Source organism: Anopheles nili, chromosome 2, assembly GCF_943737925.1.
Source record: "Anopheles nili chromosome 2, idAnoNiliSN_F5_01, whole genome shotgun sequence".
NCBI lineage: Eukaryota > Metazoa > Arthropoda > Insecta > Diptera > Culicidae > Anopheles > Anopheles nili.
In genome coordinates this window covers 21,730,474-21,747,085 of record NC_071291.1, presented here as the reverse complement: position 1 = coordinate 21,747,085, position 16,612 = coordinate 21,730,474, and the positions used below count along the sequence as shown (strand labels likewise).

Genomic DNA, 16,612 nt, shown 5'->3' with positions numbered 1-16,612 from the left:
TGGTGGGATGATGCTGTTTTTTTTTGGCATTCGTTCCCATTTCCTCCCACTTTGGTGGCAATCGTGGTGTTTGGATTCGCATTTCTATCCATGTCTCCGAAACAGGCAAACATTGCAAACCCATTCAATGGGGCTACCGATGGGAGATTTTTCTTTTATACCTCCAAAGCACCCAGTGGCAGTGATGGAGATGAGTAAAAAAAAAAATGTCATGTAAAACAATATAGTCACGACTTTTGGCATTTAAATGAAGCGCAGACCCATCTCGTCTCGCTCGAAGATGTGCCCGATTGCCGCATTCATCCGCCGGCGGATGGCATTTGAGGGCATTGAGGCTTCTCTTTCGGTCCCGGAAGATGTTACGTTGCGTTGGCTGCTGCCCACGAGATGAAAGGCCCATCCAAAGACGGGCCGCGTTGGCCTTTTAAAGGCTTGTCGGAACCTTTCGCCCTTTGGAGCGGATTCTGTGGCGCAAGACCGTTGCTTACGCTTTGTACAATCGTTGCATTGTACTACCGCTTGCTGCTACTGCCGTTGGTGATGATGAAGCGAAGATTTAGATGTTTCGTTCGTTTCTTCAACCAACCGGGCGGTTGTGGGCCAGAGTTCACCCTCGACCTCGAAAGAGAGGGTGGTGCGTGAGCGCGAGGGTGAGCGTAATAAAATGGAAAACTTTTCCCCCGACCATTGAATCCGGTCCCACTTCCGGGGGCTCGGTTCGAGTATCGATGTGAGTTTAAAAGTTTCGCCAGCTAAATGCAGTTAAATGGATCCCGATGTCGGCGATGAGCGTACAGGTTTTTTGCCCGTCCGTGTACTTTGGGGTCGTAAAAACTTTACATTCACTCGAGCGGTCGAAGCGCAACTGCAGCCCCGAGGTACTGAATCGCCCTTTCCGTTGCAGCTCATCGGGTGGAGGATAATCGTCCACCGATCTCGGTAAGTTGCTCGTCCCGGGGTGCTATTTGTGCTTCTAATGAAGAGCCGAATCGTTGGCGTTTGGCTGGCGTCTTACGCAGACAGGGCAGTATGATAATTTCGGTACGTTGTTTGGCGTTTCTTTTCTGCCGCGTTTTTCTCATTTTAATTCGCTCGTTTTTCGTCGACAAAGTAATGAGCCCAAAACTGTGTGGAAAGACGATCGTGCTATAGCAGTGTTCTAGCAGGCGTCCATTCTTTTCCAGAAGAATGTGGAACACCGACAGAAACTAGTTGAAACCGCAACATTGGCGTACATCGATCCCGATGTACTGTTAGCGCGTGGGGAAGATGCTGTGGCCTGCTGAGCTTGATTCGAATTTCGGGGACTTCCTCCTACGGTTAATTGAAAAAAAAAAAAAGAAAAACCCCTACACTCCGCGTCAGTGCCCTTTTTCGGCTGTGGCCTGCGTGCACAAGTACGGCTTCGTCATCCGCGGGCCGGCATGATCGATGCGATTAACATCTTCTTTTCCAGCCGGCCTAACGGCGGATCGATCGAACGGTTGATCAACTTTCCACCAAATAAGGTACCATCCCACGTATCGCTTGGGAGAGTGATTTCCAGCCCCGAGTTGGGTCGATTCAATCAAAAATCGATTGTCTACGAGCGGGCTGTGCGTTGGCTGCGAGATGGTGGATAGGCTCCGCTTCCTTCGTTCCTAAGCAAGCGTCGATGTGGAGATCCTCAGGTGGAAAAGTGCATACGAAGCCGAAGAAGGCCAGTTTCTCAAACAACCTTAAACGAGCTCGGTGGTGGGGTTTGTGTGAACGTGATCCAATTTTCCCTCCACGATGCATCTCAAGCCGTGGCCAGCATTGCACATCGCCGCGTGGACGTTTAATCAGCGTCCGAACGAATAGCGAAAGGGAGAGACGGAAAAACGGACTCGGGGAGATGAAAAATAAAATCGATTCCAAAATCATAATTAATACGAATTAAGCCGCGATTCGTTAAATGATGATGGTGCCGATGATGACGATGCTCAGCGCTGGGGCTGAAGAAGGTTGGCGTAGGGCGATGATTATTTTCCACTTACCACCGAAATGCCAACAGGAATTTCCACCGTTTCGCAAGCCCCAATTGGCTGCGTCGGTCGGTTGGGTAAGCTGCAGTGGAAAATTAGGCCTACCCTCAGCACCCAAAATTGGTTCATTTTTCCACGGCACGGCGCAGATGGCATCGATGGTTACGGTGCTAGGGCACGCCAAATGTTAGCATGCGGATGTGAGCATGCGGTCCAACCAGGCGGTAGTTCCGGTGGGAGGTAAAATTGATAAAACCGCCCTTTATGAGATGTAATCAAACGCGGATGCGCCCGAGCGGAACATTCCCATTATCGATCACACCGAGCGGTTCGACGTGCTGCCAATTATGGACCGTATCATCGAGCGAATTATGTGTGGGGGCTTTCCGAGCCGGGTTTCGAGTGAGTGCGATGAGTTTTCGCCTACTCCGATCGCCTTCGAAATTTATTGTATCCAAGCATCACGTGCTGCCCGAGCCCCGTACGGCCGATTATAAATCCATCAACCATTCATAACGCCCGCCCGGCGGATAATCGAACCGGGTCCGTGCCAGCCGAACCTCGGTGGACCAATCGTTCTTGCTCACGCTGAAGGACGTCCCAGGCTGATCGTTAATCATCGCCGGTCACCGGAACCGGTCGCACGAAAGGTTCGTCGAAGGGCCCTCGAAGGCGCGCGTCTTGAGCGTTCCGTCGCCAAAGATGAACGTTCACCGCAACGCGAGCGAACGTTCCACAGCGTGGATTTATGGGCTCTCGTTTACGGGCACGCCATCCGAGCTCGGTGCGCTTCGAGTTTCTCTCGCATTGCACCCACGTGCACAATGCACCACTGCACGGTTGGAACCGGTGAAAAGAACGCCGCCGAAAGACACGTTCCGCGAAAAAGGAAAAAAAGGAGAACACGGGCACGCAGCGCACGAGAATCTCGAGAACCCGCGCAGCAATTGGAGCGCGTAAACGCAATAATTCAGCCAAGTGTGGCTTATTGTTTCACTAAACGCTGCGCTTATTTACTGTGGGCTGCGGAGTCGCGTTTCGCTGACGGTCGTGCTCCAGAAAACCGTCCACCAAGCCGACGATAGCGATCTGGTGACAATATCTCGAGCACCGATGATCACAATCGTGCCGACACGCCAGAATCTGTGGCAACCGTTAGCAGCCCGTCCTGGGATTCGTGCGGTGTAAACGCCAACAGCTTTGCAATGGAGTGCACCAGCAGCCGTGTTGACAGCGGCGAAAGGATGAGCATTGCACGCCATGTCGAATGTGCGGTTACATTTCTAACCGCAACGTTCGGTAATTTGGTGTCCGCTGGGGTTTCCCTAACGGGATGCACCTGAGCGTGAGCCACCAAGCTAGACAGCGTGACGTGACCGGGTGCCCATCTTGGGCTTTTCCCGAAGCATCCTGTCGCGTTACTTAGATGGCCATCGTTGGTGGGGAGAGCTAGTTTCCATGCTTTTACCTCGTGACAGATTTATTCGCCCGTGAATGGCGAGACTTGACGGCGAACGAAAAGATGGATCTTGGCTCGTTCCGGACCATCGATGCCCGTATATGGCACAGGTAGCGCGGATTTTCTGCCGTTTGCGGAATGCCAATCGTATGCTGTCTTATGCAACCCGGTGTAAGCCCACGATATGCGTTACCATACCGGGAGCGATTTGCTTTGGGTTTTGGTGCTCTCTTCAGCCACGACCGGTGGTTGACTGATAGCGCTGTTGCGATGGCATGATCGCACCGGTCGGGAAGATGGGAATTAATCGGTTGATCAGAGCCCGAGCTCGGTTCATCGAGCGGGAAGCAAGTGGGCTGGTCCTTTTGTGCTGGCTTGCGGTGCTGGTTTTTCTTTTGCGGTGGATTTATTTCTCTTTTTTTTTATTTGCACCACCGACCGCTTTTCATTTGCCTTTTTTGATGTTGTGCTGCCCCATCGAGCTCGGTTCCGATAAATCCCCTTCTGGGTATTTGGAGTTGAAAGGATTGCTTTCCTTCTCTATACACGTCTACATATATTTTCTCACTCCCCTTGGTCGCTTACCGGAGCGCAACAAATGCGGATTGCCCATTTCGGCCGTTTGGGCAGAGGCGGCCGTTATCCTCGATGGATGGGTGGATGCATGGATGGATGGAACCATTACTTGTTCTTCTTTTTTTTATTGCCTCAAACCATCAAGTTTGTGTGTGTGGGTGAGTTTTGCGGCCCAAAGGTAGGCGCCTCAACTCGAACACAAGAGGTAGAAAATAGGAAAATTGGGAAATCCAAACCCATTCAATCTCGAATCGACCTCCAACCGCCCAAAAAACCCTCCCCACGGTTCGGGGGATGTGTGTTTTGTTCGAATCCTTTTGGGCAGATTTCCCGCCCCCGGAAAAGCACCGGTGTCCGTGTTTGATTAAATTACGGTGAATATTTCCAGCCAGTGTCCGGTGGCTGGGGATCTTTTTTTTTTTTTTTTGGTCGAGATCAGCTTCCAACCACCGAAGCCGGTCGTTCGGTTGCCGGATGAGACAATCGTGAGCGAAGATATCCGCTACCGGTGCAGTCTCAGGAGCAACACGACCGCAATCGGGCGCAGGCGAATTGCAAAGATTCAAATATCACCGGAAAGATGATAGCGCCAAGCGAAACCGAATCGGACCAAACGGCCTCCAACAACAATCTCTAGCTGCAACTGTTCCTCGCCAAAACCAGCCCACCAGGCAGGTGGAGATAGGAAGCGAAAGCAAGAAAAAAAATTAATCAAAGCTCACAATATGCGCTCGCTAGGGACGCCTCGCGCTCGTTGGCTAGAAGAAAGGGCAGCTATCATCGCCACCGGTCGGTTGAGAGGGGATTTTTTTTCCTTCTTCGCTGCCTCCTTTTCCGTGAACGATTGATTTCGCATACTTTCTTCCGATCGCGCGTCCGCCTTTGAGACACCCATCTGTGGCCAATGCGATCCGTTCACCGTGCACCCGGTGGGGCTCGATCCCGGGGCCGGGGACAGAAATCGGATAAATGAAATTCAATCTATGTTTATGCTGCGCGCAGTTGTGCCGATGGAGGACCTTCCTTTGGTGCCTTTCTCTGTGGTTCCATAATCCGGTGGGGTGTGTTTTCAGGAACACAGCGCCACCCGCGCCTAGGAAAGATTGCCTATTTTATTTTGCCGTTTTTTCACAAGCCGACCACGGAGGGAGCCACATAAATGGCATTAAATCGTAGCCAATACGGCACGGGAAATGGCTGGCAAAAATGCTTCGGCCATGGCGACAGGGCGTCGGGACAGCAGGCGGGAGATAATAAAAGAAAAATTGTCGTTCCGCGATCAATTTGATCCATTGCCGGTATCCTCGAGGGACCAGAGCGATGGTGAGTCTGGGAAAGCGCGACAGTTCCGTGGTCCTCGCCTAGTATGAGCCATCGAAAATCGTAAAGCCACGATGCAATTATTATTTTATATTTGACTTGCGATCGCCCGATAGCGATAAGTTATGCTTATGCGAGGTTGCCCTAAGTGGCCGAGACCGTCGTGCCAGAAGCAGACGGCCCAGCAATATCAATAAAGTGCGTGCTTTCGCTGCCGACGACGCGTTTGGGGCGCGTTTTGGGAGCGGTGGTTTAGGCGGTCAGGACGGTATAAGAACGGAAGGAGTCCGCTTTTATTACAGTTTTATGAGTTGCCAAGAGGTTCTGGGGCTGTTGCATCGTTCGCTTCTAATCCGTGCGTAGCCGGAAGTGCCGCTTCCTTTGATGAGGTTAGCGTAGCAGGGATAATTTGTTTACTTTCCCAACTAATTAGGGCAAAATCTGGCGTGTCGTCTTCGGCGTCTCGGCACGGTTCGCAATTATTCATGCAGCCCCTGAGCGAGCGATTTCGGCGAAGGCATCCTTGCTCGGAAAGGCGTTGGCTGGTTGCCTGGCACCGGTGCTGGTGTGCTGGTGCGAGGCAGAACACGGGCTACACAATTTCTCACGCTAAATTACACCGTGCCATTAGTCACCCGAACCGATGAAAGGCTAGATCCGCCGTAAAAGTGATTCTTGCAAGTCTGATTTATGGAGTTCCCAGTCCGTTTCCGATGCCGTCCAGCGAGCTCGGCTAGCTGGGTGGCCGTTTTGGGGTGCATTTTGCGTGCCACGAGAAGCAGAAACTGTTTGGTGCGAACCTGGCCAAACATCACACGAACGTCGATTAATTTTCCCGACACCGAGCTCGCACTCGTAGGCAAGTGAGATGGGAGACCGTACGCCTCAAGAAAACCCATTTCCCTCGCTCTCGATGGGAAGGGTCGCAACGAAGGAAAGAAACGCCACTGAAACAACTCAAAAAGCACAAGTCCTTGCTGGTTTTGCTTCAAGTCCGTGCTTGGAAAAGCTCACTCATAAATTAGACCGACGAAAAAAAAAAAGAATCATCCCACCATGCGCCGGGTAGCCAAGGGTAAAAATCTATCCTTCGCCACCGCTTGAGACGAAAGCTGGCCGGGCTAAGTAGGTCACATCGGGAGAAGAAACCCACCCGTAGCCTCTTTGGTGGGTTGCGCCAAGCAAAAAGCTGAATTTAAGACGACATTGTACAACCAATTATCACCGCAACGAGCGCTCGGGAAACCTCCGAGCACTCAGCCCGCCACCGTAAACGGCCTTTCGTTGCCGGAGGATCTTGAGCGGTGCTGCCAAGTCAGCGCTTTTCTCTGGTCTCGGGAATGGCCCGAGCCGGTGATTTATCGCGATAGTCACACCGTGCAGTGGCCCCAGCGAAGGCTGCACCTCGGCTACGGATGGGTTGCTTCTAGGCCACGGAGCCGGACCACGCCTGCTAATGGACGGGTTTGGGTGTCGTGTGCTGCACTAGTTTGGCCCTTTGTGCCGTACTGGAAACCCTTAGGCCCGGTGGGGCGTTGCGCGAGGTGATAATTGCCAAAAAAAAAGAAGCGGAGCGCCAGTCCATAAAACCGTCCACCAGGCATCGATTGCTGATGGTTCCGCCACTACCGCGGGTGGTGATAATTTGTTTTCTGCTCCCGTAGCTTTCCACGTGTTCCCGATGACACACACGCTCGAGCGGGAGCCTGGTGTGGCCCACTTTTTAGCCTCCCACAGCCTCCCAAAGCCACTCTTTTGCGGCTGCGTTTGTCGAAGCACTCGAAGATGTCTCCTGTGCGAGCGAGCACGTTTGCGAGGGATAATGTGTGGAACGCAAGCCCTCGGGTTGGACCGAAAAACGACCGATAGTTAGCGGTACGCTGGATCATCGATTTCCCCGCGATTAGAGCGTGTAAAATTGGCCGCTAGCGGTCGAAGACGCTCCACGGCAGCAGCAAGTGAGCAGCTTAGCCGGTGCCGTCATTAACCTCGAAAATGTGTTTTCATTATGTTGCTGCGGTAGCTGTGGATGGCTGCCCGCAACCCGTAAGCGGGTTAATATACATACGAAGCGCATGCGAACGCCACTGATGAGGTGTAGGATTGGAGTAGCGACCGGACCGGGGGTACCATATGGGTCCATAATCGCGGATCGCGTACGAGTACGGCTTGCCAGCATGGTACTACTTAAAAATCTGGCCAAAAACCCTGAGAACTGTTTTTTTTTCCTTCTACGCCGGGCATAACCGAAGCCCGTCTATACTTACGCTAACGATCGGCTCTGGAAATGGGCCAACTTAAGCCAACTTTGGGGGATGCTGGAGAAGAAAACGAAACGAAAACGAACCATCCCGGGGGCGAATCGTGCGAGCATAAATGTGGCGGTTTTTGCCCCACGTTGATGGCCCAAAAACCCTACGGCAGATGCTTCACCGCCGCTTATGCTCGGGCAGGCATTCAAATGCCCGCGGTGGTGGTGATTTATTTCGGGCAGTTCTGGCAGTCAGTTGTCAGTGTCAGTTGCATCTAGCCGCGAGGGATATTCAGAAGGAGGAAGAGGAGGAGGAAAAAAAAATGGCGCACAAATCAATTACGCATGTGATACTTCAAAGCCGAAATCAATCAGGTCGGGTTGGGATGGCTTTTTTTTTCCGAGCTATACCGTCACCACATAGGCACCCACGAAAAGTACGATGATGGAACGACCGAAAACCCATGCCACAAGGCCGTTAGGATGGGGGTGCTTTTTTAGTGGGTTACTTTTTCCTCCCAAAAACCTGCCATGATGGATGTACATGGTCCAACGCGAGCCACTCCGAGCCGTTGATTGGAGATATGACCCCAGATTGTGAAGGATAGAGGCAACATGGGCTTTTTCCTTGTGCACATCCCGTCGTCTATTCAAAGCCGTTGATGCCGGTGACTTCAGCTAAAGCCGTTCGCACTTTCCGGCTGGCCGTTTGATGTTCAATTTTGATGTAGTCCCAATAAATCATGCCCAGAGAGCGATCATCCACGAAAAACATTGTAGCGATGGGTAGCGCGCAGTGGCTGTGTTTTAAAAAAAAAACCCCGCTTATTTCAAGCGAGTGAGCGAAAAAAGAAAATGCGGAAAATACACACCCAAAGCACTCCGGCTGCTCGCATTTTAGAGTGTCGGTCGCACGTTGCCCGCATGGGCGAGTAATTACAAACGGGCCTGGTGCAGCGAACCGTGACGCTGAGCTCCCGGGGTCGTTCCTGTGCGATGGAAAATATTTAGAACGTTCTCCGGTGGTCGGTCCATTAGGTTGCTGCTGCTGGTGACTTTACCACCTGCGAGGCCGCACTATTAGCGGCCAGGCGCAGAGTACACCCAGATTGGGGCTTTCGTACCGTGTGCTAATCCGGGCGGCAGTTTTCGGAGCCGGGTTTTGACAGTGACGTTGATTGGATAGCGGGATGCATTAGAGTGCAGAAGGTGCACCAAAAAAATAAAACAAAAAAAGAAATGGTATCGTTCTCCATTTTGCCCTGCAATTTGCACGCGTCGCACGGCAATTCGTTGGCTTAATTTTGATAAAATGTACACCGACGACGCCAGTGCAACGAACCATCTCGCTAGGGGTGCAGCGACTTCGTTGGTTTCATTCGCTTTTTTATCACCACTCGCAACATTCCAAATCGAACGCTCGGTCCGCGATGTAATCAAAATTGTCGTTAAAAGGTGCGCTCTGTCCCAGCAGTGGGATGTTACGATATCGGCCCGTGAAGCTACATCGTTAAATATTAAACTGGGTCGTAAAACAAAAGGTCAGATGCGGGTCGTCACTTGACGCTGGCGAAGGAAGCTGCGAACCTCGTCGAGCATCAACCCTTTAGGCGGCCCGTGTTGATTCCGCCAGCTAGAGTTGGTCACCCTATGTCGAGGTAGGGACGCGGCCATTTCGGCCAACCTGCCAGCTTGCCGGTATCATATTTCCATCGCGACTGAGCGTTCAACCTTGCCCGTGCGCGAGTGTCAAGTCGCACCCATTTCATTCCGCGCGAACCTCGACGCCCTGCCTAGTTTGACAGGGCTCGAGCTCGGTTCGACGGTCGAGCTAGCCCTTCAGGGCACTGCGGGTACAATGCACGGGAATGCCGCACCATATGGGAAAGAAAAAGGCCCCCGGTTCGGAACATAAATCTAAAGTGTAAGATAAATGACTGTTTACATTTTTAGTGCAGTCTTCCTTGGCCGGCTCGGTTCGGAATGCGTCCCCACGTGGGGCCGCGGAATGCGCCTGCAATGCCGAGTGCAATGGAGAGAAAAGCGAGAAAGGCGAGAAAGGCGAGAAAAAGGGTGCACCTGACCGAAAGGACACTTCCGGTGGCGTCTCCGGAAGCGCTTACTGCAGAGCTGACAAGAAACGATGATGGACTCGTTGTCTACTAACCTCTAGGTTCTGCAGTATCGTTTGGCAGTTATCCACTGGGACGTTATCCCGGATCTCGAACACGACGTTTTTGTATGCCGACTTTTCGACCGTGATCGATGATGCGCCGTTTGCAAACGGTGCGCCAAGGCCGAACAGTGCGACCGAGGCCATCAGCAGGACCCACGGTAGCACTGAAGCCCTTGCCATCGTGTTTCACTGGCGCAGGAGCTGCTTCGTGTGGATAAATCGATGAACCTGTGCGTTTGCGAGGAACCGCTTCACTTGGGTTTTGCGGTGTCGGTTTTGAGGCGAGAAAGTTTCACTTTAAGAACCCACCAAGACAGGCCAGACCAGCGAGGAATCTAAGGCCGCACTCAGTTTGCGATGACTCGCGGCGCTCGGTCAGGCCCCGGGCTTTAGCACTTCCGCAGGAATAGCGATTTTCAGTTAGCGGTTGGCCATCGTTTCCGCGGTTTTAGCTCACTTTCAAACCGCCAGGATTCACCCGAAAGGACCTCCGTGGGTGGGTGACAGTTGAAAAGTGTTATAAAAACAATATTAAAATACCCACGGCACACAGTCACACAGGCCGAGGGCAACACACTTTCACTTATATAATCGGGCACACAGCCAGCCCACGGGTCGTGGTGGGTCGGTGGCGATGACGACGTTCACGGCAACACAAAATCGACCTCCTTCTAGGGCGGCGAGACACGCGTAGTCATGGAAACAATAGCTCACTTGCACCAGGCCAAACAAACCAATCGGCCACACTTCATCGAGCGGACCCGCGACGATCGAAGAAGGCAAAGGAGGCGCAATATTTGTCGATTTTTTGCCAGCAACTCGTGTGCTTTCTTCCACCCCTTTTTAGGCGAGAAGAAATGGTTACCGAATTTGCGTACTCGCGGCAGGTGAACCAGCAACCCCGTTTTTCCGTACACGTTCCGGTTGCTTACGCAAATAAAAAAATGTGAAATAAAACACGCGGAAGTAATAATTGTTTCACCGCACCTGTTTAACACACATGCACACGCGAAACTGCTACTAAGTTTGACCGCAAAAAAGGGTAGAGTAGCTTGGGAGCAGCTCTTCTCACAGCTCACCAACGGGCGATGTGTTCGATTCCGCGGTACATTCGAGTATTTAATTTTTTACCACAAAGCACAATCTTTGGTCGAAGGGCGTGTTGGAATCGCGAGCCACCACACGGCACAAACAAAACAGAGACACCGCACTATATCCAGCGACGAACCTTTAGCTCATTTTCGCCTTTTTTTCTCCCCTTTTTGAGCTTCAACGGTAACGCTTCAACGATCAAACTTCCGCTTGGAACGCTTCAGAACACTATGGTATTGTTACCGGCGGTGACCGGCGTAGTCTGGCCGACGTGCTACGTTAGCGCCTACGGTGGTGCTGGTAGGGTGTGTTATTTTTCACCCAGTCGATTCTACACCCACTTGTGTGATAAAACTGTTATCATTCCGTGGCCCAATTTCACTGCACACCGGAGAAAGGTTGAATTTTGCGTATGTTTATGGGCTTCACTCGCGGACGAGATCGCCGGGCGTTGAGTCCGATATCTAGAGTGTGTAGCGAGCGCGACTGGTTCACGTTCACCGCTCGACGTTCGTTTGGAAACTGAGGAGGAAAAAACGTTCGAGAAGATCGTCTCATGGCAGCATGCTCGCGCTATGCTACGCCTGCCGTGGGGTGGTAAACATGCTTCGCTTCGGTCGACTCTGAACCGCTCGTGTGCGCTCGGCTGAGGCTGGGTCGGTTGCACACTCGTTCGGTTTCGACTTCAACGTAGAATGGGGTGGTTTTTCCATGTACCAGGCTTATTTGCTTTTCGATAGTATCATATTCTGGTATGATAAGTACAGTTTTTTTTCTAGAAATATGCTTTGTGAAGATGCTAACTTTTCATTCAGTTTTTACCTTAAGACAAATATATGTTTTTATTGATTTGTAAAGTACAATCCGGTATTTGATAATTATATCGACAAGGGCAATAAAAACCTAAGCTTTAATATATGATGCTCATATTTAGTTATTTTCTTTATAATAGACTAAATTGATGCATTTCAATGAAAACGAAAAATAAAGGGTAAATGTTACGCAGAATGGTTTATTTGACGTCTTTTGATGTTGAAAAAGCTACGACAACATAATTTACACTACATCATAATTTTTCAACAGTTTTATTTTGCCTGAGTTTTTCCTTTATGAAATGTACGATTGTGTTTCCCAAGAACACTTTAGGTGGACCTTACAGTAGCTCAAAATTGTGCTCGATAGTCTGCAATTGGTCAAAACACCCGATCACCCAGTCCGTTCGGTTGTTTATGCTCGCTCGTACGGCAGCATAATGCTCGCAACATCAACGTTTCCATTCCATCCCAAGCGTACGCACGCACAGGTGCTTACGATTATGCTGACTGTACCGCCGCAGAATGGGAGAGGGTCGGACCCTCGAAAACAAACCCATCGCTTGGTCCATGTTTCATTCTCAACCGAGCCCCTAGCATGGGCGTTATTATTATTCTCCCTCATTGTCACCGTTTTCCCGGCTTCGACCCATGTTTTATGATGTTCCCCGTCAGCATCGGCGCAACAATGGCTAAACGGGTGGAATAGCAATGAATGGATCGAATTGTTTTCCGTTTTGCTGCTCATTTGCTCCAACCGAAGCCGGCGGCTGTTCGGTTGATACAGAGTGAATAAATTTAAAATTGGGACCGCGTTTCCCAACGGGCCCACGCACATGCACCGCACAGCCTTATCGATTGTTAGGGGACGGTATTTAAGTTTTTTTTTTCATTTTGTTTAACAAATAGTCTTGGCACTTTTTCAGCCCATCGTGCTTTCTAACCGCGGCTCTTCACTTGCACCAGCTCATAAAGCACAGCGAAATGCCGGCACCAGGCGGCGCAGTTGTTGCGCGAGGTGTAAAACGGCAAAATTGTTCATAAAATAAACACCCTCTCGATCTACCGGAAGCGGCCGCCACGAGCCCTCGGATGAGCACACATCTTCGGGATGCACAATAAAAATTTCCCTATCAGACCGAGAGCCTGGCCGATCTGCCCTTCTGGTGTTGACCAACCATCAGGGCGGCTTGATATTTGCAATAAAAAAGCCATCGCCTACCTGTCGACGGAAATCTCTGCGGTGCTGCTGGGCGAGCTTAACATGTTCATGAAGGCGTTGCTCGCTGCGAAGTTTTCGATGAGTATTTTATGACACAGTTTCTAGGAATGTTTGTTGCCACTTTCCCGAAACTCTACTTCCCGTAATCGGGCCCGCAAAGTCCCACCAGGGGCTGCGAGGCATCATCGTCATGCATCGGTGAGGGCAACATCTGCCCCCCATCTGCCTGCTGTGGGCGGGTGCAGCTAAACATAAATGATTCTCCAAGAATTCCTCCCTCACCGCGATCACCCACGCGAGATGATGCATGGTTTCTTCGTATGGAGTTTCGAGCAACGGCGTGCACGGTTTAAAGTCGAGGTTACACCCATGTGCTGCCATGTTTTAAGACATTAATCGGCTCTTTAGATTTGCTCTTAATGATGTATCGTCGCGAGTTTGCCACAACGGCAGCAAACGGTACCAGCTCTTACGGGTGACATCCATGATCGGTACGTTTCTACTTGAATTTATTTCTTTCTTTCCTGGTCTTGCAGTGACATTTTGATATGTTGTCTTGCGCTTCGTGGAATTAAAGGTGCAGTATGCGCTGAAGTATATCATAGATTCTATCGAAAAAGAATGCATATAGACAGATAAACATTAGTTTTTTCTTCTATTAAGTTTTTAAATTTAACGATATTTCATTGAAAATTATGAGGGATATTCAAATAAATGCACCAAATATGTTAAAATTGCGGGAACAAATATGAACAGCTGCATAATGCTTCCCTCCAAACACAATATTCAGAACGGATCAATCTCCATAGACTGAGGCATGGTGTTGTAAGCCACACATTTTACGATTCGCCTTACCGTTTGTCTAGCCTACTTCTTCCGTTTACTCGCTTACCATCGCCTGTAGCTCGATTTCAGTGGCATCCGTTTACGCGGATGCGGTCAGGAACTCAAAACAGCTACCGCGTGTGTTCTGCAACAAGAAAAAGCGTACAAATAAATACTCCCCCAGCGCGGGAGCTAAAGAACGGCCAAACCGAAACCGTAACCGTAGGGGGCGGTTAGCAAATTTTTGCATCCATTCCGATGCGCGAAGAAGATGGACCATGGAACCGGCCCTCATTTCATAAACGGTTACACTTGAACTCGTATTACGCCCGCCGGCTTTCAAGCGTTGATGGCGCTGCTTCTTGAGCCCCAACCCGAGTGAAGATGTGGTGTTTGGAAAATAAAATGCCACCCATTCGTGCACTGCAAGCCACTGCCGGTGCCTATCGGGCGCTGCGGTCGACGATGGAGCCCTGGCATCCGTTTTCATTCGCCCAACGAATGCATCCACGACCCTCCCGAACAGTGGGACTGCAACCGGATGCTCGAATGGACAGCGTCCGTCTCCCACTACGCGCCCACCCTAACCGCACATGTAGGCCCACCCCTAACCGAGGTGAAGAATGCTCCCTCTCGGGCTCGGTTTGCGAAACATGAAACTACGAAACGATTCCTCTCTGGTCGCGGATTCCGGTGCAACGGATGCAAATGTGGCCGCAAGTGGCTTCTCATGCCGACCGAAAGAGGAGGACCCCGGGAGAATGCAGAGAGCCATAAACATCGCGTCCAACTGCACATGAAATAGAATATTGCCTCAGTGTTGCCGAGCGCAGGACCGGTGCAGGTGAGCATGGTTCGGAGCGTAGCTCTACGGTACTGCAACTCGGCTCGTCATGTTGCTGGCGTCGACCCGGCAACCCCACAGTTTGCCGGCACAGGGACGGCATATATCACATTCAATTGCATCCATTCACTTGATGTTTGCTAATTGTAATGCGGTCGTCCTATGTTTTCTTTCGGTTTTCGTGCTCTTTCACTCGGCCGGATGCACTCTCTTCTGCGCCAGAATACGGACCCTGTGCAGGCCACGTACGGTCCGAGCGACTACCGTACGCTGGCCAAGAAATGGATCAGAAAGCGAAAGCACGCAGACGCCTGGCGATGGGCATGATAGTGATTATGATATTATGTTTCCGCCTTTCCAACACGCGGTGGCCGGCTCGTGTGGCCTAGTGAAGGCCGTCTAGACGATCCTGTGCCTTTCTGCACAGGTCCTGGTAGGACGTTTCTCTCTCTCTCTCGCTCCAACGACGTCCACCGGCACCAGGTGAGGTGTGAGAGCGTACCGAGATCGGCCCGTGGATCGTGATATATTTAATTCTAATTGGCCTTTCATTAGCCATGCATACATTTCAATTACGTGTACACAGTGTTTGCTCCGAGCACGGTCTTGTGGAATGTTGAGTGCGGGAATTTAAATGAATAAAAAGCCGTTATACGGCCTGCTCACTGAACACTAGCCCTAGAGTGGATTGGCTGGGGTGGAATCAAACGGATCGAAGCTCGATCGATAGATTGCATCGTAATGGTGCACTTAAGATGCTTCGATAAATCTCTTTGCAAAATCAACACTCCATTGAACTGTGTAACGATGATAATGCAAGCGGATGATGTCATTGCATTAAGTAATTAAAAAGCGTATATGTCCCTTCTTGAGGCTTATATTGACACTGAAGTGGCTGCCTGCTTTACGATTGTTATTCTAGGAACACGCGTTCCCAGTACGAGCGTGAGACATTGCATACAATCCAGGCTTTATTAAATGTTATAATCTTTCACTGTCATAGGACGCCGAATACGTAGCTGGATCAGAAAATCGTTGGGAAATTCCTCAAAATAAAAGCATGGCCCTTGTCGGTTAAATCACTGATTTTTTGTTTTATTTTTGTTGAGCATATATTATCTCAAATCCAAAAAAAAAATCACTAAGCTTTTAATAATGAAGCAAAGTACTTCATAGCATCCTTAATGAGGTTGAGACTCCTGGGAACTGAAAATTGAAAGTTACAACTATCTGGTTTTTGTTCGCTTTGATCATGCGGTAATATATTCGCCTTCTCATTAAATGCTTGAGTTGTTCCGAACCGTTTGTAAGCTGAACCCTTAATCAACTCTCTTGGCTGTTCGAGTTCGAGCGATAGAAATTTATGATTCCTTCTATGTTTCACAACTCCGTACTCGTAAACGTCACCCACGCTGGCGTTTATATAATGCTGCTTATAGAATGTTTTCGGGTTTTTCTTTTACCTACAAGGTTCAAAAAGCCAAACAAAACTGCAACAACTGAAGAGAAGTGAACAAAAAAGGAAACAAAAACAAACGACACACCCACACCGATGTCGCTTCTACTGGGCTCAAATGGCACAAAGGACAAAAAGCGTAGCCCTTAAATGAGAAAAATCCTGAGCTCAGCCCACCAGTGCCTTATGTGGGAATCGAAAATCCGTTTGCATTAAAAATTAAAATCGAATTTTCCAGTCTCTACTCATCAAGGCCCGTGGGCGTAGGGAGTCTTCCATGGGGGGAGGCCCTAGGCTCGACCACCGGGCGATAATGACTCTCGGTAGGTCCTCGGCAGCAACCCACTCATCGAGGGAGCATTAAGCGTCGGAAAGTCGCCCCAGCGGACTCGCGCAGGTCATCACCCAAAAGTACTCGATCAATTCCGACGACCGCCGGGGCAGATGATCAGAAGAGATGATGACAAAATGGGACGGATGCCGGCGTGAAGCGTCCATAAATTTTAGCCCTTGGTCGCCGGCAAGCACCCGATCGGTGCCGGTGCAACTTTACAGCACCATTTCCACCAGCTG

At 50.5% G+C, this 16,612-nt stretch overlaps 1 protein-coding gene across 1 annotated transcript in view; it reads right to left on the bottom strand.

Moving 5' to 3' along the window:
• LOC128722028 (calcium-activated chloride channel regulator 1-like) overlaps positions 1–9,968 on the bottom strand; it is a 39,770-nt gene extending 29,802 nt beyond the window's left edge. Inside the window, exon 1 of the mRNA XM_053815839.1 lies at positions 9,780–9,968. Coding sequence (XP_053671814.1) covers positions 9,780–9,968 — 189 coding nt within the window. The remainder of the gene's footprint in view (positions 1–9,779) is intronic.
• Between the last annotated feature and the right edge of the window lie 6,644 nt (positions 9,969–16,612).